The sequence below is a fragment of the Protomyctophum parallelum genome (assembly GCF_964188405.1).
Source record: "Protomyctophum parallelum genome assembly, chromosome: 5".
In the NCBI taxonomy this organism is placed as follows: domain Eukaryota; kingdom Metazoa; phylum Chordata; class Actinopteri; order Myctophiformes; family Myctophidae; genus Protomyctophum; species Protomyctophum parallelum.
The window spans coordinates 15,677,965-15,705,464 of record NC_139702.1 but is presented as its reverse complement, the minus strand read 5'-3'; the positions used below and the strand labels follow the sequence as shown (position 1 = coordinate 15,705,464).

The following is a 27,500-nucleotide window of genomic DNA, read 5'->3' as shown; positions in this document are numbered from 1 at the left end:
CAGACAGCATGGACACGTTTCTGCCTCAATGTGGTAAAACTCTGTCATGGTTTTAGCTTCACTTCAAATATAAAGTTCTTCCTTCTTTTTAACACATTTAGACCTGAGGACGATTCTACAAATTCATTCTAAATCCTGGCAGTTTTCTGAAAAACCCTATGTTTCTATGTCGTTCTCAAACATTTTCATGTCAAGGACCCCCGAAAATATATGTATTTGGCCGCCGACCCCCATCTGAAAATATGTTGTTCCAGGGACCCCCCCAGAAGCAACGATTTGAGTTAACCCATTCTGACCGGGCACCCATTTTGGTGTCAGCATCATGTTATGCTTTAGCTCAGGGTACCCCAATAGGCGGCCCGCGGGCCATTTGCGGCCCACAGAGCGCCCCCTTGTGGCCCATGAAAGAATTTCCACAATTTTTTTTTTTTTTTTTTTTTAAGGGTCCCAGATATAAATGGCATTAAACGGGGGTCAGTAGCCTATGCATGTCAAACTGGGCATCCTTTTCAAATGGGGTCTTGCCCTGAAAATGAATTTTCAGGGCAAGACCTCGACCTCGCGCGTGCAGACTCGGCCCCCAGCCTGGTACGCTAGTCAAAATATGGCCCTTGAGGAAAATTAATTGGGGAACCCTGCTTTAGCTATTTAAAAATAGCAGATCTACAAGCTCATATCGCGCCACCAAGTGGCGCGATACGAGCTTGTAGGTCTGCTATTTTTGAAAAATCGAAGAGCGACTTGACATTTTTAGAATCTGATCTCAGGTCAGAATGGGTTCATCAGGACCAGTGTGTGTCCGGCGGAAACCTCGTATGAATCTGATCTCAGGTCAGAATGGGTTAAAAATGTTGGCTCTGAAAGAATATATATTCAAAGATTTGCACCACATTTTCACGATTTGCCTCGAAATAGCTTCCCAATCACTCGATTGGTTTTTCCTGATGACGACCACACCCCCTATGGAGTCCACCTGTTGTTGCTCCCCTATAAGTGTGTGTTTGTCATAATGGCTTGTGTATTCCCTGAAGAAGGCCGAAAGGCCGAAACGTTGGATACTAATAAATATACAGCATCGTGGCTACGAGTGAGCGGCCTTTTTCTCTTTTTTACCTATTTACTGCCTTAGGCCAGCACCTCACCAACACTGGTGTGCGCCCTTTCCTGTTTTGTCTACCTGAAGTGTCTTTGTCAACATATATATATATATATATTATGGTTGTTTTCTCAATAGAGGATGTATTTCACATTTAATTTACCACTTGAATGAGTTTCCCATAATGTTAACAGAGCAGAGGAGAGACGATAATAATAATAATAATAATAATAATAATAATAATAATAACACTTTATTTGTATAGCACCTTTCATGACATGAAATGCAGCTCAAAGTGCTTTACAGAACAATGGAGAATAAAAGAAAAGCAAGGCAACGACATTAAAAACAAGCAGTAATGCAATACAGTGAGGACATGAATAACAAAAATAAAAAATAAAAGATCAATTAAAAGCAATGTTGTAGAAGTGGGTCTTGAGCTGAGCTTTAAAAATGTCTACAGAGGCTGCCTGACGAAGGTACAGTGGGAGCTTGTTCCATGCCGACGGCCCGTAGAAGCAAAAATCTGCTTCCCCGTATTCTTTAGTTGCCATTTTTTTAGGCAAAGCGAGCAGGCCAGCAGTGGAAGACCTTAGGGGGCGGTTTGGGACATATTTAGGCACGCAGTCATGTAGATAGGAAGGCGTGAGACCATTGAGAGCTTTATAGACAAGTAAAATAATTTTAAAATCAATCCTAAAAACAACCGGAAGCCAGTGCAGTGATGCCAAAACTGAAGTAATATGTTCTCTCATCTTAGTTCTAGTTAAAACTCTGCCTGCTGAATTTTGGACAAGTTGTAATCTGTCAGTTGTTTTCTTATGCAGTCCTGAAAAAAGTGCATTGCAGTAATCAAGCCGAGAAAAAAAAAGGCGTGGATTAGCGTTTTTGCATCGTCCAAGGACAAATAGGCTCTGATTCGTGCAATATTTCTACGGTGAAAAAAGGCAATCTTGGTAACATGATTAATGTGTGAATTAAAATTCACTTCAGAATCAATAATAACCCCCAGGTTCTTAGAATAGAAAGAGTTACCCATAAAGTTAACGGAGCAGAGGGGAGACGATAGAATGAGTTACCCATAATGTTTACAGAGCAGAGAGACGATAGAATGAGTTTCCCATAATGTTAACAGAGCAGAGAGACGATAGAATGAGTTTCCCATAATGTTTACAGAGCAGAGAGGAGACGATAGAATGAGTTTCCCATAATGTTTACAGAGCAGAGAGGAGACGATAGAATGAGTTTCCCATAATGTTTACAGAGCAGAGAGGAGACGATAGAATGAGTTACCCATAATGTTTACAGAGCAGAGAGACGATAGAATGAGTTTCCCATAATGTTAACAGAGCAGAGAGACGGTAGAATGAGTTACCCATAATGTTAACAGAGCAGAGAGACGATAGAATGAGTTTCCCATAATGTTAACAGAGCAGAGAGACGATAGAATGAGTTACCCATAATGTTTACAGAGCAGAGAGACGATAGAATGAGTTTCCCATAATGTTAACAGAGCAGAGAGACGATAGAATGAGTTTCCCATAATGTTAACAGAGCAGAGAGACGATAGAATGAGTTACCCATAATGTTAACAGAGCAGAGAGACGATAGAATGAGTTACCCATAATGTTAACAGAGCAGAGAGACGATAGAATGAGTTTCCCATAATGTTTACAGAGCAGAGAGACGATAGAATGAGTTACCCATAATGTTTACAGAGCAGAGAGACGATAGAATGAGTTACCCATAATGTTTACAGAGCAGAGAGACGATAGAATGAGTTACCCATAATGTTTACAGAGCAGAGAGACGATAGAATGAGTTACCCATAATGTTTACAGAGCAGAGAGACGATAGAATGAGTTACCCATAATGTTAACAGAGCAGAGAGACGATAGAATGAGTTACCCATAATGTTAACAGAGCAGAGAGGAGACGATAGAATGAGTTACCCATAATGTTTACAGAGCAGAGAGACGATAGAATGAGTTACCCATAATGTTAACAGAGCAGAGAGACGATAGAATGAGTTACCCATAATGTTAACAGAGCAAAAAGACGATAGAATGAGTTTCCCATAATGTTAACAGAGCAGAGAGGAGACGATAGAATGAGTTACCCATAATGTTTACAGAGCAGAGAGACGATAGAATGAGTTACCCATAATGTTTACAGAGCAGAGGAGACGATAGAATGAGTTACCCATAAAGTTTACAGAGCAGAGAGGAGACGATAGAATGAGTTACCCATAATGTTTACAGAGCAGAGAGACGATAGAATGAGTTACCCATAATGTTTACAGAGCAGAGAGGAGACGATGGAATGAGTTTCCCATAATGTTTACAGAGCAGAGAGGAGACGATAGAATGAGTTTCCCATAATGTTAACAGAGCAGAGAGACGATAGAATGAGTTACCCATAATGTTTACAGAGCAGAGAGACGATAGAATGAGTTACCCATAATGTTAACAGAGCAGAGAGACGATAGATTGAGTTTCCCATAAAGTTAACAGAGCAGAGAGGAGACGATAGAATGAGTTTCCCATAAAGTTAACAGAGCAGAGAGGAGACGATAGAATGAGTTTCCCATAATGTTAACAGAGCAGAGAGACGATAGAATGAGTTACCCATAATGTTTACAGAGCAGAGAGACGATAGAATGAGTTACCCATAATGTTTACAGAGCAGAGAGACGATAGAATGAGTTACCCATAATGTTTACAGAGCAGAGAGACGATAGAATGAGTTACCCATAATGTTTACAGAGCAGAGAGGAGACGATAGAATGAGTTTCCCATAATGTTTACAGAGCAGAGAGACGATAGAATGAGTTACCCATAATGTTTACAGAGCAGAGAGGAGACGATAGAATGAGTTACCCATAATGTTTACAGAGCAGAGAGACGATAGAATGAGTTACCCATAATGTTTACAGAGCAGAGAGGAGACGATAGAATGAGTTACCCATAATGTTTACAGAGCAGAGAGGAGACGATAGAATGAGTTTTCCATAATGTTTACAGAGCAGAGAGGAGACGATAGAATGAGTTTCCCATAATGTTTACAGAGCAGAGAGGAGACGATAGAATGAGTTTCCCATAATGTTTACAGAGCAGAGAGGAGACGATAGAATGAGTTACCCATAATGTTTACAGAGCAGAGAGACGATAGAATGAGTTTCCCATAATGTTTACAGAGCAGAGAGGAGACGATAGAATGAGTTTCCCATAATGTTTACAGAGCAGAGAGGAGACGATAGAATGAGTTACCCATAATGTTAACAGAGCAGAGAGACGATAGAATGAGTTTCCCATAATGTTTACAGAGCAGAAAGGAGACGATAGAATGAGTTACCCATAATGTTTACAGAGCAGAGAGACGATAGAATGAGTTACCCATAATGTTTACAGAGCAGAGAGACGATAGAATTAGTTTCCCATAATGTTTACAGAGCAGAGAGACGATAGAATGAGTTACCCATAATGTTTACAGAGCAGAGAGACGATAGAATGAGTTTCCCATAATGTTTACAGAGCAGAGAGGAGACGATAGAATGAGTTTCCCATAATGTTTACAGAGCAGAGAGACGATAGAATGAGTTTCCCATAATGTTTACAGAGCAGAGAGACGATAGAATGAGTTTCCCATAATGTTTACAGAGCAGAGAGACGATAGATTGAGTTTCCCATAATGTTTACAGAGCAGAGAGACGATAGAATGAGTTTCCCATAATGTTTACAGAGCAGAGAGACGATAGAATGAGTTTCCCATAATGTTTACAGAGCAGAGAGGAGACGATAGAATGAGTTACCCATAATGTTAACAGAGCAGAGAGACGATAGAATGAGTTACCCATAATGTTAACAGAGCAGAGAGACGATAGAATGAGTTACCCATAATGTTAACAGAGCAGAGAGACGATAGAATGAGTTACCCATAATGTTTACAGAGCAGAGAGACGATAGAATGAGTTTCCCATAATGTTTACAGAGCAGAGAGGAGACGATAGAATGAGTTTCCCATAATGTTAACAGAGCAGAGAGACGATAGAATGAGTTACCCATAATGTTTACAGAACAGAGAGACGATAGAATGAGTTTCCCATAATGTTTACAGAGCAGAGAGACGATAGAATGAGTTTCCCATAATGTTTACAGAGCAGAGAGACGATAGAATGAGTTTCCCATAATGTTTACAGAGCAGAGAGACGATAGAATGAGTTACCCATAATGTTTACAGAGCAGAGAGACGATATAATGAGTTTCCCATAATGTTTACAGAGCAGAGAGGAGACGATAGAATGAGTTACCCATAATGTTTACAGAGCAGAGAGACGATAGAATGAGTTACCCATAATGTTAACAGAGCAGAGAGACGATAGAATGAGTTACCCATAATGTTTACAGAGCAGAGAGACGATAGAATGAGTTACCCATAATGTTAACAGAGCAGAGAGACGATAGAATGAGTTTCCCATAATGTTTACAGAGCAGAGAGACGATAGAATGAGTTACCCATAATGTTAACAGAGCAGAGAGACGATAGAATGAGTTTCCCATAATGTTTACAGAGCAGAGAGACGATAGAATGAGTTTCCCATAATGTTTACAGAGCAGAGAGGAGACGATAGAATGAGTTTCCCATAATGTTAACAGAGCAGAGAGACGATAGAATGAGTTACCCATAATGTTTACAGAACAGAGAGACGATAGAATGAGTTTCCCATAATGTTTACAGAGCAGAGAGACGATAGAATGAGTTTCCCATAATGTTTACAGAGCAGAGAGACGATAGAATGAGTTTCCCATAATGTTTACAGAGCAGAGAGACGATAGAATGAGTTACCCATAATGTTTACAGAGCAGAGAGACGATATAATGAGTTTCCCATAATGTTTACAGAGCAGAGAGGAGACGATAGAATGAGTTACCCATAATGTTTACAGAGCAGAGAGACGATAGAATGAGTTACCCATAATGTTAACAGAGCAGAGAGACGATAGAATGAGTTACTCATAATGTTAACAGAGCAGAGAGACGATAGAATGAGTTTCCCATAATGTTTACAGAGCAGAGAGACGATAGAATGAGTTACCCATAATGTTAACAGAGCAGAGAGACGATAGAATGAGTTTCCCATAATGTTTACAGAGCAGAGAGGAGACGATAGAATGAGTTTCCCATAATGTTTACAGAGCAGAGAGACGATAGAATGAGTTACCCATAATGTTTACAGAGCAGAGAGACGATAGAATGAGTTTCCCATAATGTTTACAGAGCAGAGAGACGATAGAATGAGTTTCCCATAATGTTTACAGAGCAGAGAGACGATAGAATGAGTTTCCCATAATGTTTACAGAGCAGAGAGACGATAGAATGAGTTACCCATAATGTTTACAGAGCAGAGAGACGATATAATGAGTTTCCCATAATGTTTACAGAGCAGAGAGGAGACGATAGAATGAGTTACCCATAATGTTTACAGAGCAGAGAGACGATAGAATGAGTTACCCATAATGTTAACAGAGCAGAGAGACGATAGAATGAGTTACCCATAATGTTAACAGAGCAGAGAGACGATAGAATGAGTTTCCCATAATGTTTACAGAGCAGAGAGACGATAGAATGAGTTACCCATAATGTTAACAGAGCAGAGAGACGATAGAATGAGTTTCCCATAATGTTTACAGAGCAGAGAGGAGACGATAGAATGAGTTTCCCATAATGTTTACAGAGCAGAGAGGAGACGATAGAATGAGTTTCCCATAATGTTTACAGAGCAGAGAGACGATAGAATGAGTTACCCATAATGTTTACAGAGCAGAGAGGAGACGATAGAATGAGTTACCCATAATGTTTACAGAGCAGAGAGGAGACGATAGAATGAGTTACCCATGCATAATGTTTACAGAGCTGTGTTCATTTAGTTTTAGTCACATTTTAGTCACCTGGAATGTCTTAGTGTTAGTCTAGTTTTAGTCGACTAAATGTCATAAGATTTTAGTCGACTAAATCTACAGTTGATTTAGTCGACTAAAATGTATTTTGGCGGGCCTTGAGGCCGTCATAATGACTGTTTTTACACTTGCTGAAAATAGCCGATCTACGAGCTCACAACGCGTCGCGTTGCGACGCGTTGTGACCTCGTAGATCGAGCTTGTAGATCAGCTATTTTCAGCATGCAACCAAGTGTAAAATGACTTATATTGGATCTCTTGTCCACTAGTCCCTTCCTAACATTTTAGTCTAGTTTTTATTTGTCGACAAAATTGTCAGTATATTTAGTCTTAGTTTTAGTCATCATAGCTTAGTTTTAATTTAGTTTCCATTTGTTTTCGTCAGTGGAAAAAGGTAGTCGACGAACATTCTTCGTCTTAGTTTTAGTCGACGAAAACAACACTGTTACAGAGCAGAGGGGAGACGATAGAATGAGTTTCCCATAATGTTTACAGAGCAGAGGGGAGACGTCAGACAGAGAACCTGTGGCTGCACGTCACTGCCTTTACGAGGCTACGAGCGCCGGCTTTTAACCCATTCTGACCTGAGATCAGATTCATACGAGGTTTCCACTGGACACACACTGGTCTGATTAAGGGATGCGACCGTGACCCTCGAGAGACCCGGAAATTAATTCCCGTTCATTGTCGACATGAAAGGGGGCGGGACTGGGCCTGGTGTCGTCATGAAAGGGGGCGTGACTGAGCCTGGTGTCGTCATGAAAGGGGGCGGGACTGCGATGCTCTATACTAGGCTTGGCCGGTATTGATTTTTATTGATTTTTTATTGAGTATTATTTATATACTCTTATATATACTTGATTTCAAATATTGCGGTAAACGGTAATATCGGTATATTGCCCAAGCCTACTCTATACCTTCATTCATGTCTATGTAAGCGACTCAACCACACTTTGCAATTAAAAAAAATAAATTGTGACTTTTCTAGTTATTATTATTATTATTATTATTACGGTGATGTTATGACGACGACGCCTCACCTGATGATGTCATCGTTGTGTCCCAGGTAGAACTTCTGGGCGTGGTCTCTGGTGCTGTAGACCACGCCCACTCCGGCCACGAAGTAAACCACGTCCTTTCCGGCCGTGTAGAACAGGTTGTTGCGACACTGGTGGCCGCGGTACCCGTGGATCCACTCCAGACGCAGCTGGCATCGAGGGGCCGTCTTATCCGACATCACCACCGCCACCACCGCCGCCCGGAGGACACGCCCGCTTCAGCACCCAGACACACCCCCTCCAACAACGACCACAACGAGAGAGACACACGCCCACAACAGCCACTCAGCTGGCGTTCGTTCGATCGTTCGTTCATTCATTCATCCATTCATCCACCCTGTGGAACAGAGAGAACACATAAGGACAATTCCATCCATCCATCCATCCATCTTCAACCGCTTATCCGTAGTCGGGTCGCGGGGGGCAACAGCTCCACCAGAGAGCTCCAGAATTCCCTCTCCGGAGCAACATTAGTGACTTCCACCTGGGGGGATTCCGAGACGTTCCAAGGCCAGTGAGTCGATGTATTTCCTCCAACTGCGCCTTGGTCTGCCCCGGGGTCTCCTCCCAGTGGGACGTGCGTCGAGGACCTCCCTAGGGAGGCGCCCGAGACAATTCAACTCTCTCAACAGGAAACAAGACATGAGGACAATTCAACTCTCTGAAAAGGAAACGAGACATGATGACAATTCAAACAATAGGGGGCGGCGGTGGGTCAGTGGTAGAGTGGCCACTACGGGTCAGCGGTAGAGTGGCCGCATGGTAACCGCAAGGTTCCCAGTTCGATCCCTGTGCGCTCCCCCAGAGTTAGTGTGGAAGTGTCCTTGAGCATGACTCTGAAACCCTGATTGCTCCCGATGTGCTGGTTGGTGCCTTGCATGGTTTCCTCCACCATCGGTGTGTGAATGTGTGTGTCTGTGAATGGATGAATGTAATGCACAATCTATGTAAAGGTGTGTGGATGTGTGTGTGAATGGATGAATGTAATGCACAATCTATGTAAAGCTGTGTGAATGTGTGTGTGAATGATAATCAGTAATCATTGCTATAGTGTGTGTGTTCAGTAACGGTGTTAAATAGCTCTAAATTGTGACTGTAATCATAGTGTGTTCAGTAACAGTGTTAAATAGCTCTATATTGTGACAGTAATCAATGCTATAGTGTGTTCAGTAACAGTGTTAAATAGCTCTATATTGTGACAGTAATCATTGCTATAGAGTGTGTTCAGTAACAGTGTTAAATAGCTCTATATTGTGACAGTAATCAATGCTATAGTGTGTTCAGTAACAGTGTTAAATAGCTCTATATTGTGACAGTAATCATTGCTATAGTGTGTTCAGTAACAGTGTTAAATAGCTCTATATTGTGACAGTAATCACTGCTATAGAGTGTGTGTTCAGTAACAGTGTTAAATAGCTCTATATTGTGACAGTAATCACTGCTATAGAGTGTGTGTTCAGTAACAGTGTTAAATAGCTCTATATTGTGACAGTAATCACTGCTATAGAGTGTGTGTTCAGTAACAGTGTTAAATAGCTCTATATTGTGACAGTAATCATTGCTATAGAGTGTGTTCAGTAACAGTGCTAAATAGCTCTATATTGTGACAATAATCATAGTGTGTGTTCAGTAACAGTGTTAAATGTGATATAGTCATATTGCAGTCTTCTTCATAATGACAGCATGTCTACACCAGGGCTGTGTGTGCACACACATTTACAATGAGAAGTGGGATTATAACCAAATGATGACACAGAATCAACACAAACTATGAATGAATAGATGTATATTTATGATGCATAGAAGGCTCAATAAACGCTATATATTACATTAATAGTGTCCATTCTGTTATAGGATTTAATCTCATCCCTACCTGTCAGACAGCCAGAATGCTGCATACTACTGCTCCAAGAGACCACAAAATAATACAAAAAATATAAATAAATGAAATAAGGCTCAGAACAACCCGAATCAAAAGCAGGAATTAATTAGTCGGGTTGTTTTAAAGGTTTATATAAAAATCGAAGCTCGTGGTGAAGGAGGAGGATCTCCGTTTGAAACCATAGGATTAAAAAAAAGAGCTCAGATTTATTCTGTCTATTTTATTTATTTTTCTCTCCAAACAGCTATAGCGTCGAGTTCAGGATGAAACCAACCGACAGGTTGAGACCTACAAAAATACAAATAGAAAAACAAGGCAACGATAATAAGAAAATAGAGAGTATAAAAACGGCGATAATAAATAATCCACGGACGGGGGGATTCTTTTTAACGTACGGTTGGTCGGTATCGGCTGCTATACGTTGGCCCAACGCTGGGAGCGTAGCGGCGTCGGGAATACAGGCTGAACTCTTACTTACCAGCGGGTTGCCAGGTTGTGTGACAGAAATGAGCGAAAGAAAACAAAGCCACGTTTTAAATCTAATATTCATAGCAGGACATTTGTTGAAAATAGGAGATCTACAAACGCGCAACGCGTTGTGAGCTTGTAGCTATTTTCCCCCCTAAGGGGGGGGGGGGGGGGGGGAGATTTATTGTTTTAATATGAAAAAATATATATATAGGCTATGAAGCGACCTAAAATCCCCCTATGAGGATTTTTTTCAATGCAAATAAAAAAAGTACATGAACCTGTGGACTGGCGCCCTCTACTGAAAGTGACCTCAACGTCTCTAAATGTTTTGATGAATTGAACAAGGTGGACGCTCTTGTAAACAAGTGTAATGCTTAATTGGGTCGTCCACTCACAGTTAACAGTCTCTGTACTGAGTTGTGCTTGAAATGTACTGTAATTCTGCAAACTGTTAAGACATTTAAAAAACTGTTAATGAATAAAGTACTTCAATCAATCATTCACTTTACAGAAAGACAAGCTCAAAGTCGCTTATAATGAGGCAGACATGGCAACACCGCTTGCTTACGCTCCTGTGTAAAGCCTGCTTGGTTGATTATCATAGTGACGTGCCGTGAAGGATTGTGGGATGTGTAGTTTTTATTGCCGTGACTCGGACGGTGCTCTGCGAGAGAAATAACTACAAGTCCCAGCTAGGGGGAGGAGCTTGTGGGGCGCTGTCCGAGGTGCTGCTGCTGATCAGGTGGTGGTGGGAATAAAAAGTACTCGGGGTGATTTTTACTTAAATAAAAAAAAAAAAGTATGTCAATACTGCAATGTAGATTTACTCTGTTACAAGTAAACATACTGAAGTATTCGTATACAAATATACTTAAAGTATCCAAAGTAAAAGTATTGATTGATAGATTGATTGATTGAAGTATGTATTAACAGTTTGCAGAATTACAGTAGGCCTACATTTCAAGCACAACTCAATACAAAAATAAATAAAAATAAAGCATTACACTTGTTTACACGAGGGTCCAGCTTGTTCAATTCATCATAACATTTAGAGACATTTCACTATAGAGCCTAGTACACATGTTTGGAAAATAGCTGATCTACAAGCTCACAATGCATTGTCAAGTGGACAATGTGGTTGTGGTTAGTGTATGTTAATGTTTAGTAATCAAACTAAATGTGGATGTGGTTAGTGTATGTTAATGTTTAGTAATCAAACTAAATGTGGTTGTGGTTAGTGTATGTTAATGTTTAGTATTCATAAACTAAATGTGGTTGTGGTTAGAGTATGTTAATGTTTAGAAATCATGAATTAATGTCTTTAACTATAGGAGAATATAGATATATTGCTTATATTGTTTTAGTTGTAAAGCTACTTGCACATCTAAAACTAATACATTAAGATATATTGAATTGTGAGAACATACACATAACATAGGTCTGTGTTAAAGTGAGCACGCACGCGCACACGCACACGCACACACAGTCTATTAATAACAGGTCAATATTGGTTCTTCCAGTCTGACTCACTGATGGCGGAACAAGTTAACCCTCATGCTGTGATTGGCCAGTAGGCTCTGTGATCGACAGTCCTTGGCCACCAATCAGACACATGGTAAGGTCCGGGAGCCAATCAGACAAATGGAGGCGGGTCTATCCTATAGAACGCAGTGTTGTTTTTGGAAGCACATTTTTATTTTATTTTTAGTCATAGTCTCTCCAATAATTTTCATTCACCTGGAATGCTTTAGTGTTAGTCGACTAAAATGTATTTTGGCAGGCCTTGATGCCGTCGTAATGACATTTTCAGCGTGCAACCAAGTGTAAAATGACTCATACTGGATCTCTTGTCCACTAGTCCCCTTCCTAACATTTTAGTCTAGTTTTTATTTGTTGACGAAATTGTCAGTATATTTAGTCTTAGTTTTAGTCACCGTAGCTTAGTGTTCATTTAGTTTAAATTTAGTTTTCGTCAGTGAAAAAAAGGTAGACGAACATTTTCTCGTCTTAGTTAACGTGAAGCAACACAGGTCTCCTCCAGGTCTGGATCAACGACAGGTCTCCTCTAAATTCACCGGACCGCGCTAACGTAAAGACGCCTGCGTCGTCGCACCGCGACTTCTCCGAGCAAAAACGCAGGTCTCGTTGAAAATGAACTATAGGTGTGTTTTATCGTTTGCAAGGCCCTTAAGTCGACGAAGTCAACACTGCTGGAACGTTGGTGGGATTCACCAGGACATACTCGTAAAAAATAATTATAATAAAAAAAACCTGTACATCACCTCTGAGATGTAATGGAGTAGACATCCTCCAGTGAAGTGATAAATATACTTAACCCATTCTGGACGGTGGTAACCCCTTTTGGTGTTTTAACTAAGCATGTTGTTATAGTTTAGCTATTGAAGAAATAGCAGATATACAAGCTCATAGCACGAGCTTGTATAGGTCTGCTATTTTTGAAAAATAGTGAAAATGTGGCACAAATCCTGACAGAAAAAAACGTCAGGATTTAGAAGACATTTTATAAATGTCGAGGTCAGGCCTAAATGGGCTAAGTAAAGCCCATCACACACCGTCTGCGACCGCCGCGCGTCAAAACAGCCGCCTCCGTTATTTTCAATGAACCTATCGCACACCGGCGGTGTCCGACGCACGCTGACGCCTCGCCTGGCGCGCCGATAGAACCAGTTCTAGAGTTACTAAATACAGTAATAAGTACAGTACATGTACTTAAGAGTACATGTACTCTTAAGCTAATCTGCTCCATATGGCCTCTTGACCTGCAGAACGTAAGACTCTCTAAAAGGATTGGGAATGACACAATAACCCTCTTCTAGAGCAGGGGTTCCCAACGGGGGGTCCGGGGACCCCCAGGGGTCCCTGAGGGAGTTCCAGGGGGTCCGGGGGTCCCTGAGGGGTCCCTGGAACTCTCCCAGGGACCCCTGGGGGACCCTGAGGGACATCAGGTTGTTTGCACTGAGTACAACGGCCCTGTAAACTTGAATTTTACACACACACACACACACACACACACGTAAACACAACACAACATATTAAAGTTTAAAAGCATTTAATGACATATATAGCACATGTTTAACACAGAGAGAGAGAGAGAGAGAGAGAGAGAGAGAGAGAGATGGTAGAGAGACTACAGGTTGCAGTGGGTCTAGGTCTCTGCTCTCTATACATGGAGAGACAGACCTTTCTATAGAGCATAGTTAGTTACGCAGTGATTGTGCAGCAGATGGCGCTATTTATCGCATCCATCGTACAGTAGGATACAGTGAGTGGATATACAGTATGACAGGGAGAGAGAGAGAGCGCCCCCTGTGGTCAATATACAGTATGAGAGAGAGAGAGAGCGCTCTAGGAGTGTTGTTTTTGGCAGCAAATTTTGATTTTAGTTTTAGTCATAGTCTCTAGTTTTAGTCACATTTTAGTCACCTGGAATGTTTTAGTGTTAGTCTAGTTTCAGTCGACTATATCATAAGATGGTAGTAGACTATAATGTATTTTGGCAGGCCTTGATGCTGTCGTAATGACTGATTTTACGCTTGTATATTTGCTATTTTCAGCATGCAACCAAGTGTAAAATGACTTATACTGGATCTCTTGTCCACTAGTCCCTTCCTAACATTTTAGTCTGGTTTCTATTTGTTGAGGAAATCGTCAGTATATTTAGTCTCAGTTTTAGTCATCATGTCGTCAGTATATTTAGTCTCAGTTTTAGTCATCATGTCGTCAGTATATTTAGTCTCAGTTTTAGTCATCATGTCGTCAGTATATTTAGTCTCAGTTTTAGTCATCATGTCGTCAGTATATTTAGTCTCAGTTCTAGTCATCATGTCGTCAGTATATTTAGTCTCAGTTTTAGTCATCATGTCGTCAGTATATTTAGTCTCAGGTTTAGTCATCATGTCGTCAGTATATTTAGTCTCAGTTTTAGTCACCGTAGCTTAGTTTTCATTTAGTTTTCATCAGTGGAAAAAGGTAATCGACGAAATCAACACTGGTTTAGACAGTTTGACAGAGAGCGCCCCCCTGTGGTCGATAGACAGTTTGACAGAGAGCGCCCCCCTGTGGTCGATAGACAGTTTGACAGAGAGAGCGCAGGGATGGCGAGGAGACAAGCAAGCGACCGCATGGTCTTAAAGGGCCCTTTTTTCAACCAGATCTGATTTTAATGTTGTTTGGGAGACAAGGAACACTTCCCTTGGGGGGGGGGGGGGGAGTTTAGGTGGGTAATCTTTGTGTTTTTAGATATTTTAGTATTTTAACCCATTCTGACCTGAAATCAGATTATAAAAATGTCTTCTACATCCTGATAGTTTTCTGAAAAAGCTATGTTTCTATGTCAGTCGTTCTTCGATTTTTCTAAAATAGCAGACCTACAAGCTCGTAGCGCGCCACTCGGTGGCGCGCTATGAGCTTGTAGATCTGCTGTTTTTCAATAGCTAAAGCATAACATAATGATAACACCAAAAGGGGTTCCCGCCCAAAATGGGTTAAAGTGTCCATGGACTCCATGATGTCATGGACACTGCCCTTGGCTCACTTCCTTCCTGGACTACAATTCCCATAATGCTTTGGTGCACTGCTCCTCCTTGTGGATATAGGGGGGAGGGGCTGTTTTACTGAGACAACATGTAGTCCAGGAAGTAAGTGAGTCCAGTGTCGATGACATCATGGAGCCCATGGACTCTTTGAAATACTGAAATATCTAAAAAAAAACACATTTTATTACACACAAAAAAAACCTCCAGGAAGGTGTTTGTCTCCAAAACATTGTTAAACCATTCTGAACGGGAACCCCTTTTGGTGTTTTGAGCGTTATGTTATACTTTAGCTGTTGATTTTTTTTTTTTTATCGTGAAAATGTGGCGCAAACCTCGGAATATATATTCTTTCAGAGCCAACGTTTTTAACTCAAATATGTGATTCTGGGGGGGGGGTCCCTGGAACAAGATGTTTTCAGATGGGGGTCAGCGGCCAATTACATACAAGTAAGACGCGCAAACGCGGGAAGCGAACGCAGCTCGTAAATTGCAATAACAACAATTAGAATAAATTACGTACTAAATTATGTACTTTTGTTTCCCTTTTTAGTTAGTAATTTTTTTGTGAAAGTTTTCTACTGTGTGTGTGTGTGTGTGCTACAGCTGCGCCCTCTGGTAGCGGGCGGGTGGTGTCACAGCGGGACAGTCAGACAGACACACAGACAGACAGACACACAGACAGACAGACACACAGACAGACAGACACACACACAGACATGATCTGCAGGGTCTCATAGTTAGTGCTCATTGCGTTCGCAATCACTGCGTTCGCAATAATCTTGGGGGTCCTTGACATGGAAATGTTTGAGAACCGCTGACACAGAAACATGAGGGGGTTTTCAGAAAACCGTTAGGTTAGGTTTAGAAGACATTTTGTAGAACCGTTCCCAGGTGAAAATGGGTTAAAATAAGATCTGGTTGCAAAAGGGGTTGAAGTGGCCCTTTAAGGGACAGTTGGATTTGTAGCAGTAAATATATCATTTATATATATTTCAGTATTTTTTTTATTTTTAGCATTAAACATCGATGCTTTGAAGTGTTTATATAATACATAGATGTTATAATCCTTAGTGTAATAATTTGAAACGTAAAGAGGTCAGAGATAATCATAATAATAAAGGTCAGAGGTCACATAATCATAATTGTAATAATTAACCCATTCTGAACGGGAACCCATTTTGGTGTTAGCATCATGTTATGCTTTAGCTATTGAAAAATAGCAGATCTACAAGCTCATAGCGCGCCACGAGTGGCGCGCTATGAGCTTGTAGGTCTGCTATTTTTTTTTAAATCGAAGAACGACTGACATTTTTTAGAATCTGATCTCAGGTCAGAATGGGTTCATCAGACCAGTGTGTGTCCAGTGGAAACCTCGTATGAATCTGAGCTCAGGTCAGAATGGGTTAATCAGACCAGTGTGTGTCCAGTGGAAACCTCGTATGAATCTGATCTCAGGTCAGAATGTGATAAAGGCGGTCCGTCATGACAACAACCAAAGAACGCGCACCCAAATGAACGCATGCAGGAACAGGATAGGTCCACACACAGAGGCCACTCCCCCCTCGATGAGGATTGGTTATTCACGGCAACCGTTCCAGTTCTTTTTTTTTTAACCAATCAGGGAGCAGCTCCTGTGGTGCGACGCCCCTCCCCCCCCAAAAAGAGGCAAACGAACAAAATGTCTCTGATTGGTCGATATTCAATGATTCTGGTTTTTGGTCGTTGAGAAAAAAAAAAAAAAAAAAAAAGTTAAATCCAGTGTTGACGTAAATGTTTAATAATAATTTAAAAATAAAATAGAAAAATCAATAGAAAAGAGATGCCACGCCATGACATCATCAGTGACATCATCAGTGACATCGTCATGCTCAACGAGGTGAACGCATCTCGACTCCTCCCCTTGATTAGCTTCACATAATATTCACGTGTTAATGTATTCATATATTCGCATATTCACGAGATGATTTATTCGCGTATTCACAAGATAATTCATTCACGTATTCACGAGATAATTTATTTGCGTGATCACGAGATAATTTTTCACGAGATAATTTATTCACCAGATGATTTATTCACGTATTCGTCGCTTTGATGAGGTTTCAACTGAAGGACCAGGAGGGGGCGGGGCTTCACTGTGATTGGCTGAAACCACCAACCAACCAAACGCTAGGAGAACTGAGCGGATCAAACAGGAAGTTTAACGAAACATCATGGCTTTGGTTACACCACTTAGCAACCACTTACCACCTAGCACCCCTTAACATCACCTAGCAACCACTTAACACCACCTATCAACAACTTAACACCACCTAGCAACCCCTTAACACCACCTAGCAACCACTTAACACCACCTATCAACCCCTTAACACCACCTAGCAACCCATTCTAAGCATACAGCAACCTGCTAGAAACCCCTTATAAAACCACCTGGTCCTTCATTAACACCACCTAGCAACCGCCTGCTGCTTCATTAAAACTAATTGTCCTAGCGCCCACCTAGTTTTTCAGTGAACCCTCGCAGAAGGGTCTAGTTCTCCATTGAATCGTCCTAGCATCCATCGCAACCTCCTAGCCTCCACCTGGCCCCTAGCATCCGTCTGGTTGCTAGGCTACAGGCTGGTTGCTATGGTTATTGCTTCTTCTTGCTGAACAGGCTGAAGCGTTTGTCCTTGTCCTTGTCCCGTCTGGTCCCGGGGCTGGAGGACTCCGTCCCGGTGGTGGGGAGGGTGTGGGCGCGGGTGGATGCCGGGGTGCTCTGGTTGCTATGGTTACTGGAGGGGATGGAGGGGGTGGTGCCAGCATTCAGGACGGCCTGGATCCACGAGGACATGTCGTCCTGAAATATATAAAATATATGAAATATATCAAAAAATGTATCTTAAAATATATGAAATATATCATAAAATAAATCATAATATATATGAAATATATCATAAAATAAATCATAAAACATATAACTATCATACAATATATAAAATATATCATACAATATATACAATGTATAAAATATATCATAAAATATATGAAATATATATAACTGAAAATACATGTCATGGATGCACCTGGGACGTATCTTCACTGATGTTTCCTGAGGTCAACAGGGTTTCGGGTCTACCAACATCATACCCCTCACTCAGGCGACCCAGCCGGGGTTGATCAAATCCCTACTTACGTCCCAGTAGCTACCCTCAATCAGTCCATCAGGGAATGAGCAAGGCCACACTATCCGTTGCTCCGGAACTGATCTGCCGGGACTGGGAGAACCAGATTCTGGTGTGTGGAAGGACTAGGCTCTAGGCTCCTAAAGGCCTCACAGAGGGTTTGTTTAGCTTCCTCCTCACGGAGGACACAGGCTGGGGCGCTAACCCATACTGCTCACACGGGTGCCGTCTATATTCCGGCTGTCACCCGTCTCTCCGGTGGTCACCAGACTATACCTGGTTGTCACATAGTCTATTCCTATGAGTCACTATAAATAGAACAACTCACTCACTCAGTGATGTACCCCAAAGTCAACAGGGTTTCGGGTCTACCATACCAACATCATACCCCTCACTATAAAATATATCATGAAATATGAAATATATCATAAAATATATGAAATATATCATAAAATATATCATGAAATATATCATAAAATAAATCATGAAATATATGAAATATATGAAATATATGAAATATATGAAATATATCACAAAATATATCATGAAATATATCAAATATATCATAAAATAAATTAAATATATCATAAAATATATCATAAAATATCATAAAACAAGTCATAAAATATCCATCCATCTTCAACCGCTTATCCGTAGTCAGGTTGCGGGGGAAACAGCTCCACCAGAGAGCTCCAGACTTCCCTCTCCAGAGCAACATTAGTGACTTCCTTCTGGGGGATTCCGAGACGTTCCAAGGCCAGTGAGTCAATATGTTTCCTCCAACTGTGCCTTGGTCTGCCCCGGGGTCTCCTGCCAGTGGGACGTGCCTCGAGGACCTCCCTAGGGAGACGCCCGAGAGGCATCCTAACCAGATGCCCGAACCACCTAAGCTGACTCCTTTCACCCTATCTCTAAGGGAGATGAACTTCTCACCCTATCTCTAAGGGAGATGAACTTCTCACCCTATCTCTAAGGGAGATGAACTTCTCACCCTATCTCTAAGGGAGATGAACTTCTCACCCTATCTCTAAGGGAGATGAACTTCTCACCCTATCTCTAAGGGAGATGAACTTATCACCCTATCTCTAAGGGAGATGAACTTCTCACCCTATCTCTAAGGGAGATGCCAGCCACCCGTCGGAGAAAACTCATTCCGGCCGCTTGTATTCGCGACCTTATTCTTTAGGTCACATGACACACACGTAAAACACTACTGAATTAACACTTCATGGGTTGATTCTGATGATGACATCATCATCATCATAGAACATAGGGGGTCTTACTTCATCCTTGGCTTGGAACAGATACTCGTTGCCATCGGCGACTCTGGAGAGATGGGATGGAGAGGAAGGAAATAATTTCAATAACTTGTATTTACATTCACACTATGTGACGTTAACATATGTGACCAGTGCCAGTGATTTAATATACAAGGGGGCCATGGTCATTTTTCAGTTCTTTACATATTATGAAACTGCACACTGTAACCTTTCATGAAATCTGAATTAAATGTTCCCAGGAGATCGTCTTGTGCCTGTCCATTTAAAGCGTTAAGCAAGCGTTCCAATTCAAAGTTACTAGCCATGATCACAAACAAACAACAAGAATGATATTGTGTTTACTAACAGCCTGAACACGTTGTACTTATGGGCGGTGATCGGCTACGTGAAACTGGAGAACAATTCATAGGTATGGTCAATCGAAACAGCTCTATGTAAATACGTGCAGGAATGTTCACACCCCCAAAATACGGAAAATAGTCTTTCATTATAGAGACATTTTCGCAACGTAATTACAAGGACTTAATGACACTAAAACGACTTTCTGATGGAATAAAAACATTCTTTAACATTCCAACTGTGTTAATGTGGCTAAAAACGAAAACCACCAAAAAAAAAGAGAGAATCTATTTTGTTCTATAGTGAAGTTATACTATTGCCGACTTGTGGTTCAAATCACTGGCACTGGTCACATATAATAACTAGGGCTGGGACTCGATTAAAAGATAAATCTAAGACGACGTCGTAAATCGAAGGAGACGTCGCGAATCGAAGGAGGAATAGCCATCTGTTGTTTAGGGAGGAAGTAGCATACATTAGATAGTTAGATACAGGCAAAATTAGCGTTTCAGGACTTTGGTGGCAACCAACGTGTTAAAATGTAGAAACTGTCCCAAAACATTCAACATCTCATAATGCTACTATAGTGTATAGTGTATGGTCTATGGTGGTATAGTGTATGCTGTGTAGTGTATAGTCTATAGTGTATAGTATATAGGGAACACCTGAGCGTGTTTATGGTAAGGTGTATAGTCTATGGTGGTATAGTATAATGCTCTGATGAAGGCTGCATAGCCGAAACGCGCTAGCATTCCTTTTTGGTGTGTGCCAATAAATAAATAGAAATGTGAGTACCTTGTCCCCCGCTTGTTTAATTTTTGGATGTGCTACCTTTTTGGAAATTTTTAATTCCTATTTTTTGAAGTATAATAGTGTATACATAGTGTATAGTGTGTACTGTATAGTGTATAGTGTATAGCAGAGGTTCCTGACCAGTGGTACGCTGGTCCGCGTGCCACTGGTACGCGAGAGGGGAATTCAAAGTTTTCCCGTCGTATAAAAATCAATTTGAAAACACTGAGAAAAGAGAAAAGAGGACAAACACCAGACCTGATGGCCGTTGCGCGTAGAGCGCGACGCTCAATGACCCATTGGAATGCAAAATGCTTGCCTTTCAGGGCAGGCTGCCTTTGTATCCTACTCGTCTCTTAGAAAACGCTTCTGATTCCGCGGGGGGGGTGGGGGGGGGGGGGGGGGGAGGGGTTTACAGCCTAGGCTATTTTGTCACGATCGTGCTAATGAAACCAAAAGCTACACGGTGACGGTACAGGATTATTATGTCATGTCAAAACTAAAATATGATGTTATCCAGGTAAAGTAGTGGCCTAATGCCTAATGTGTCAATGTGCCTATAATGTGTCATGTTTAACCAGTGTTGGGTATAACGGCGTTTAAACAAACGGCGCTACCTAACGTCGTTATTTTTTTCAATAACGGGTAATCTAATTAATTACAATTGTCATCGTTACAACGCAGTTACCGTTACTGGCAATGAAATGTGCTCCGTTATTATGTTAAGCGTCCCCAAGCTTTCTGTTACCACGGGCCGGCAGACAGTGTGTGTGTCTGTGACTCTGTGTGTGTGTGTGCGTGTGTGAAATGGGGCAGCGCTGCTGCTGCTGCTTCACCTCCTGCTGCTGGAAACATGAAGCCGACACACACCGGCTCCGTCCGCCGCGTCGCCTGGCGCGCCAATAGAATCAGTTCTATTTTCCAGGCGGCGCCGCACGGCAACGTGCCGCGCCGCGTCGGACGGAGCCGGTGTGTGTTGGGCTTCACACACGGTTAGAATAAAACAAACATAGCAGTCAGTTGTGAAAGCTTGATGCTACACAGACCATGCTAATGCTAAAGCTATTGTTGACAGCCTGACTGCATGCATGCGTGCTTGAGAGAGAGAGAGAGAGAGAGAGAGAGAGAGAGAGAGAGAGAGATAGATAGATAGATAGAGAGAGATGCAGGGGAGGGCCTCTCGTTGTGTGTGTGTGTGTGTGTGTGTGTGTGTGTGTGTGTGTGTGTGTGTGTGTGTGTGTGTGTGTGTGTGTGTGTGTGTGTGTGACTGACCACTGACCAGTTGTCTTAAGTTCTGAGCCAATTTGTGTCTTTAATTAGACAGTATTGTCTACCAGTTGTTTTGTCTGAAGTTGTTGGACTTTTGAGGTCCAAAAAGTTTGATAGCCACTGGTGTAGGCAATTACACCTGGTTTACTGTTGAGGTTCAATAAATATCATATTGAAGTGCAATACATATATTGAAGTTGAAGTTTATTTCTCCCTCATGGCAAAAGGTTATTATGTCTTATGTGTAAGTTGTAACTTGTAAGTACCTGTCTATGCTGTTCTACTCTATGCACCTTGTGAAACCTGCTCCCAAAAACAATCCAAATTCTTAGACATATTACAACTTTTTGTTACGCAAATAGTTACTTTTCCTAGTAACTAGTTACTTTTACAATAGAGTAATTCAGTTACTAACTCAGTTACTTTTTTGGAGAAGTAACTAGTAACTATAACTAATTACTTTTTTTAAGTAACGCGCCCAACACTGTGTTTAACTAAGTTTTCCACATGTCCAAAGCAATTTATGAAAAAGACATAAGCCTAACCCTTTAACACTACGACGTCGGAGCAGCCGTTCTGACCGGATTTGAGATTTAAAAGTGTATTTTCTTAGCCCATGGAGTCCAGAGAAAGTTCCCCTTGCATGACTTTGTCTAAATATTCGATTGAAATCATCTCTGTTTTTTTCTCCATTTGAAACGTTTTGCGCGTAGAGCGCGACGCTCAATGACCCATTGGAATGCAAAATGCTTGCCTTTCAGGGCAGGCTGCCTTTGTATCCTACTCGTCTCTTAGAAAACGCTTCTGATTCCGCGGGGGGGGGGGAGGGGTTTACAGCCTAGGCTATTTTGTCACGATCGTGCTAATGAAACCAAAAGCTACACGGTGACGGTACAGGATTATTATGTCATGTCAAAACTAAAATATGATGTTATCCAGGTAAAGTAGTGGCCTAATGCCTAATGTGTCAATGTGCCTATAATGTGTCATGTTTAACTAAGTTTTCCACATGTCCAAAGCAATTTATGAAAAAGACATAAGCCTAACCCTTTAACACTACGACGTCGGAGCAGCCGTTCTGACCGGATTTGAGATTTAAAAGTGTATTTTCTTAGCCCATGGAGTCCAGAGAAAGTTCCCCTTGCATGACTTTGTCTAAATATTCGATTGAAATCATCTCTGTTTTTTTCTCCATTTGAAACGTTTTGTAAATATGATTTTAGGCATATATCTCTTACTCAGTCTGGCTATAATCGGCACAATCGACCGCCGTCCCCCTTTCTCCCCCACTCGCCTTTTTTTTTTGCGCTGCTTGATAATGGTATCTTTTATAAATTGATTCCCCGACATTTCCTTTTCACTTGATATCGTTTCGTAGAGAGGGCCTACACAACCGTTTTATATACCAAATGAAAGCCACAATTTCGTAGTTTACATGGTATTTTGAATTTTTTTAAATGAGCAAAAAATTAGCGAGTTATGATTTAAAGAAAAGAGGGGTGGAGGGAAAAAAAAGAACACACAACACACAGACAGCTAGCTAACTAGGCGATTATTTGGCACAATCAATCAAACAATCAAAAATATATTAATTACATCGATAACACGGGTAGCCTATAATGTTTCCCCCTCTATATAAAAATGACAATACATAACTCTAATGTCGTATTTCGTCATGTATGTGAAGTTGTGAACTAGGCTGCTTGATCAAGGGTGTTGCTTTCGTGAGCAATGGTGTACAAGATTGGTAATACGTTGGTCAAAGTAACTAATTTTTAGACCATCTGGGGAAAATAAATACATCTGCAGAGTTCCCCCCCCCCCCCCCCCACACACACACACGCAATTCTAGCCTACCCAAACGTAAAACAAAGTCGGAAAGTGTTTTATCAGCTCCCAAACGTTTTCGTTTGCATGGCCGGTTTGACCCGACGCGATTCTTTGGCACAATCAATCAAATATAATAGTAGGCTACTAAGCCCGTTTTCAGCTAAATGCGGAAATGTCCGGGCTAAATAACTTATCCACGGGAGTCGTATTAATATTTATTTACTCGTCATTGTCATGTTCACTCCAAATAAACAAGTATTATGCACTTATGATGCGGAGAGCCATCTTATAAAATAGTTGGTTTGCGATATTGAGGGGGCAGAAAACAGCCCGGTCATGTGGTTCATGTACTTGCAAGTTGGGACAAAGAAATGCGGAAGTGTTTCAAGATTTCCCCTTATACCAACGAAGAAGAAATGCAATGTTTTTTATTAATTAAACTGATATAACAACATAACGTGGCTAATAATTGTTTATTTGGAATGTACTTTGGCTGGTAATTTAGGTAAATATAACGCGACTCACGTGTATTAGTAATTTACCACGGACATGCCGCATTTACCGCAATACATTGGCATTAGTAATGCGGTTAGCTTATAATATTAGCAATTTAAGCTAACGGCTGGAGGACTACGGATAATCCGGTCAATAACATCATTACACTTAAACATTAATACAATTATGTCATGTTTACATGCCTAGTCAAGCAGTCTGTACATCGCGTGGGGTCACATATATTAATTACATCGATAACACATGAGAAAAGACGAGTGATCTTGGCTCTTTGCTGGGTGGAAGGAAAAAACAAACAACAAAAGGCAGCAACGCGACACTCTTCCATGGCTATGAAGCAATATAGCACTAACGGGCAACGGCAAAATATGTTTCACATGTATTATTAGTTTTATACATTTTAGGAGTGAAAACATGTGTTTAGAAACATATATGATTTAATTTGTTGGAAATGGGATGCAGGCTTGAACAATGTCGTCTCCAGCTGGAGAGGGACGAGTGGGGGAGAGAGTGGCCAATCAAATCGCACCAAAAAAACGGTCCCCCTGACCTTTCAGCCGACTGAGTAGTAGTGAAATTTTTTCAGACTTCCTAGTGTTAAAAAAACAAATCATACTATCATTGTTGATAATGATATAACCCCATTTAGGTCAATGATATATAACAATAATAGGCCTATAGCAGCGGGTAGCCTATTTAAGGGCCAGTCAACTGTCTTCCATGAGAACGTTAGGTTTTGGTAAGATGACGCGCAATCCCCCCGAGTGTGTAGTGTGTAGTGTATAGTATGTAGTGTATAGTGTATAGTGTGTAGTGTATAGTGTATAGTGTATAGTGTGTAGTGTATAGTGTGTAGTGTGTAGTGTGTAGTGTGTAGTGTATAGTGTGTAACCTGAGCTTGAAGACATGTTTCTTCTTCTTGTACTGTGAAGCCACATCGCACGCTGCCTCCCTCAGAGACACAGGACACTCGTTGTGGTACGGGACCCCCACAGAGCGCCCCCTAGCGTCCTTATGGAAGGACAGCTCCCCTCCAATCACAACACAGTACACATGGTGCCACGACCTGAGGGGAGGGGAGGATGGGAAGGGAGGGGAGGGGAGGGGAGAGGAGAGGAGAGGAGAGGAGAGGAGAGGAGAGGAGAGGAGAGGAGAGGAGAGGAGAGGAGAGGAGAGGAGAGGAGAGGAGAGGAGAGGAGAGGAGAGGCTCTGATCATGAGTAAAATATTAAGGCCTTCTTGTTTTAGTCGACTATATTAATTAGTTTTAGTACCTGTTGGAGGCCTTCTTGTTTTAGTCGACTATATTAATTAGTTTTAGTACCTGTTGGATGCCTTCTTGCTAGGCCCCTCCCACTCGTGCTTGCGGTGCAGGAAGCCCTCCATCTGGGGGGTGGAGTTAGGGGTGGAGTCGTGAGGAGGCAGAGACAGTGATTGGCTGTCCTTGTTGTTGGGGGCGGAGTCGTGAGGAGGCGGAGTCAGTGATTGGCTGTCCTTGGTGTCGACCACGCCTCCGTTCACCAAGACGTCCTGCACGCGCACACACACACACGCACGCACGCACGCAAACACGCACACACACACACCAAAATAATGTTTTAGATTCTAGATTGCACCTTTGTGTGTGTGTGTGTGTGTGTGTGTGTGTGTGTGTGTGTGTGTGTGTGTGTGTGTGTGTGTGTGTGTGTGTGTGTGTGTGTGTGTTAGGCCGTGTTGTGAGGTCCCTTTTCGTTCAGGTCCGTTCCCACGGAAGGGGGACTACACAATTTTTTCTCCATAAAAGAGATTTATAGGTAGACAGTCTAAATAAAAAAGTTCTACTCGTCCGACGCTGCAGTTATTTTATAATCCGCGATCTAAAACGGGACTATTTCTTACAAGGCGTAATAATATGTGCAAGGGGAGTGGTGTGGTTTTGGTCACGTGGACCAATCGCGTAGCCGCTTTATTCCCTTGAGTATGCGCGTAACGTCTTCGTATGCGGAAGAACTTTTTGTTGTCCATAGCAACCTAGCAACTCACTGTTGCGACGCTGTTTTCATTCTCTAAACTGGGAAAATGGGAAAGAGCCGTTGTGCGATTGACTGTACAAACAGATTAAAAAAGAACTCGGAGCTATCCTTTTACAGACTGCCGAAATGTAAAGAAAAAAGAAGTAAATGGATCGCTGCACTTCGCCGATGTAGTCATGTTTCAGGGCTACATGGATTTGGGGGTGCCACTTTCACTTTGTGTCAGGTATGTTGCTTTTTTTGTAAAACCATACGTTCAATGTAAAAGGGCCTTTTCACACAATGTCCCGTTCTCTTCTTGTGGACCAATTAGTGGATTTACATAGTCCGTTACCCGGAAAGAGATCTGGTCAGGAGTAATTACTCATCAACATGTTACGTGAGTCCGTGGAAAGACTTTAATGTTAATGTTCTTATTGATCAACACACCCTGCAGTTACTGAATGTTAAGTCTCCATGGTTTCCCTCAGAATATCGTATGACACTGATTTATATGACACATTAAGAGTCCACTGATAACCACTACAGTGGTTTAATATCAAACTTTTTTTGTTTGTTTTTTTCAAGGACCCACATAACGTTTGATTGTTATTGCACAAATGGACTTACTCTGAGAGTGTACGAATGGAACCAAATGGACCCATAGTGTCAGAGTTACAGACCTGCATGTGTCCATTTGTACACTCAGGCTGTAAGGGTCCATTTGGTTCCATCTCTCAGAGTTACAGACCTGTAAGGTCCATTTGGTTCCTAAGAAGGGTCCATTTGGGGTCCAATGGGGTCCATTGGTTCCATTTGTACACAGTTACAGACATGCAGGCTAATCCTCTCTCACTCTAATGCCAGACTGGCATTAGAGTGAGACACTGGCATTTCCAGTGTGTGCCAGTGGTCACCCTTAGCACCCGTGGTTAAAGCTGCCTACCCCTGCTCTACACCAACAATGTTGTGAGCTTGTAGATCTGCTATTTTCTGCAAATGTTCCCTCCAGAATAGGGATGCTATTGTTCCAGTGGTTAATGTAAAAAAATAATCTCACAATGATTTGGCAGCCCCGTCCCGGATGAGTTTGTTTTGAGGCTGATGTCTGAAACAGGACATATGTGAAAACACCCCATATATGTAAACAAATTAATATCATATTTCTAGTAAATGTTTTTGTTGTTTTTGTTATTTAAGGGGAAAAGAGTGATGATCCTCTACATCCTGACTACGTGCCAAGGTTATTTGGTTTCACCTCCATCACTGATCGAAGTACAGCAGAGGTACAGACTGTTGTTGAAGTC

General features: G+C 41.6%; 2 protein-coding genes across 2 annotated transcripts in view; both read right to left on the bottom strand.

Moving 5' to 3' along the window:
* Positions 1-8,289, bottom strand: part of LOC310858631 (echinoderm microtubule-associated protein-like 6) — a gene marked incomplete at its 5' end in the record, with an annotated part of 64,486 nt that extends 56,197 nt beyond the window's left edge. The window contains 1 exon segment of the mRNA XM_083764824.1: positions 8,093-8,289. Within this exon segment, the coding sequence (XP_083620950.1) occupies positions 8,093-8,289 (197 nt within the window).
* Positions 8,290-17,065: 8,776 nt separating this feature from the next.
* LOC310858630 (spectrin beta chain, non-erythrocytic 1-like) overlaps positions 17,066-27,500 on the bottom strand; it is a 73,371-nt gene continuing 62,936 nt past the window's right edge. The window contains exons 43-46 of the mRNA XM_083764823.1: positions 25,527-25,732; positions 25,096-25,269; positions 19,464-19,506; positions 17,066-17,855 (exon numbers count right to left, since the gene is read on the bottom strand). Of these exons, the coding sequence (XP_083620949.1) occupies positions 17,649-17,855; positions 19,464-19,506; positions 25,096-25,269; positions 25,527-25,732 (630 nt within the window). The 3' untranslated portion in view covers positions 17,066-17,648. The remainder of the gene's footprint in view (positions 17,856-19,463; positions 19,507-25,095; positions 25,270-25,526; positions 25,733-27,500) is intronic.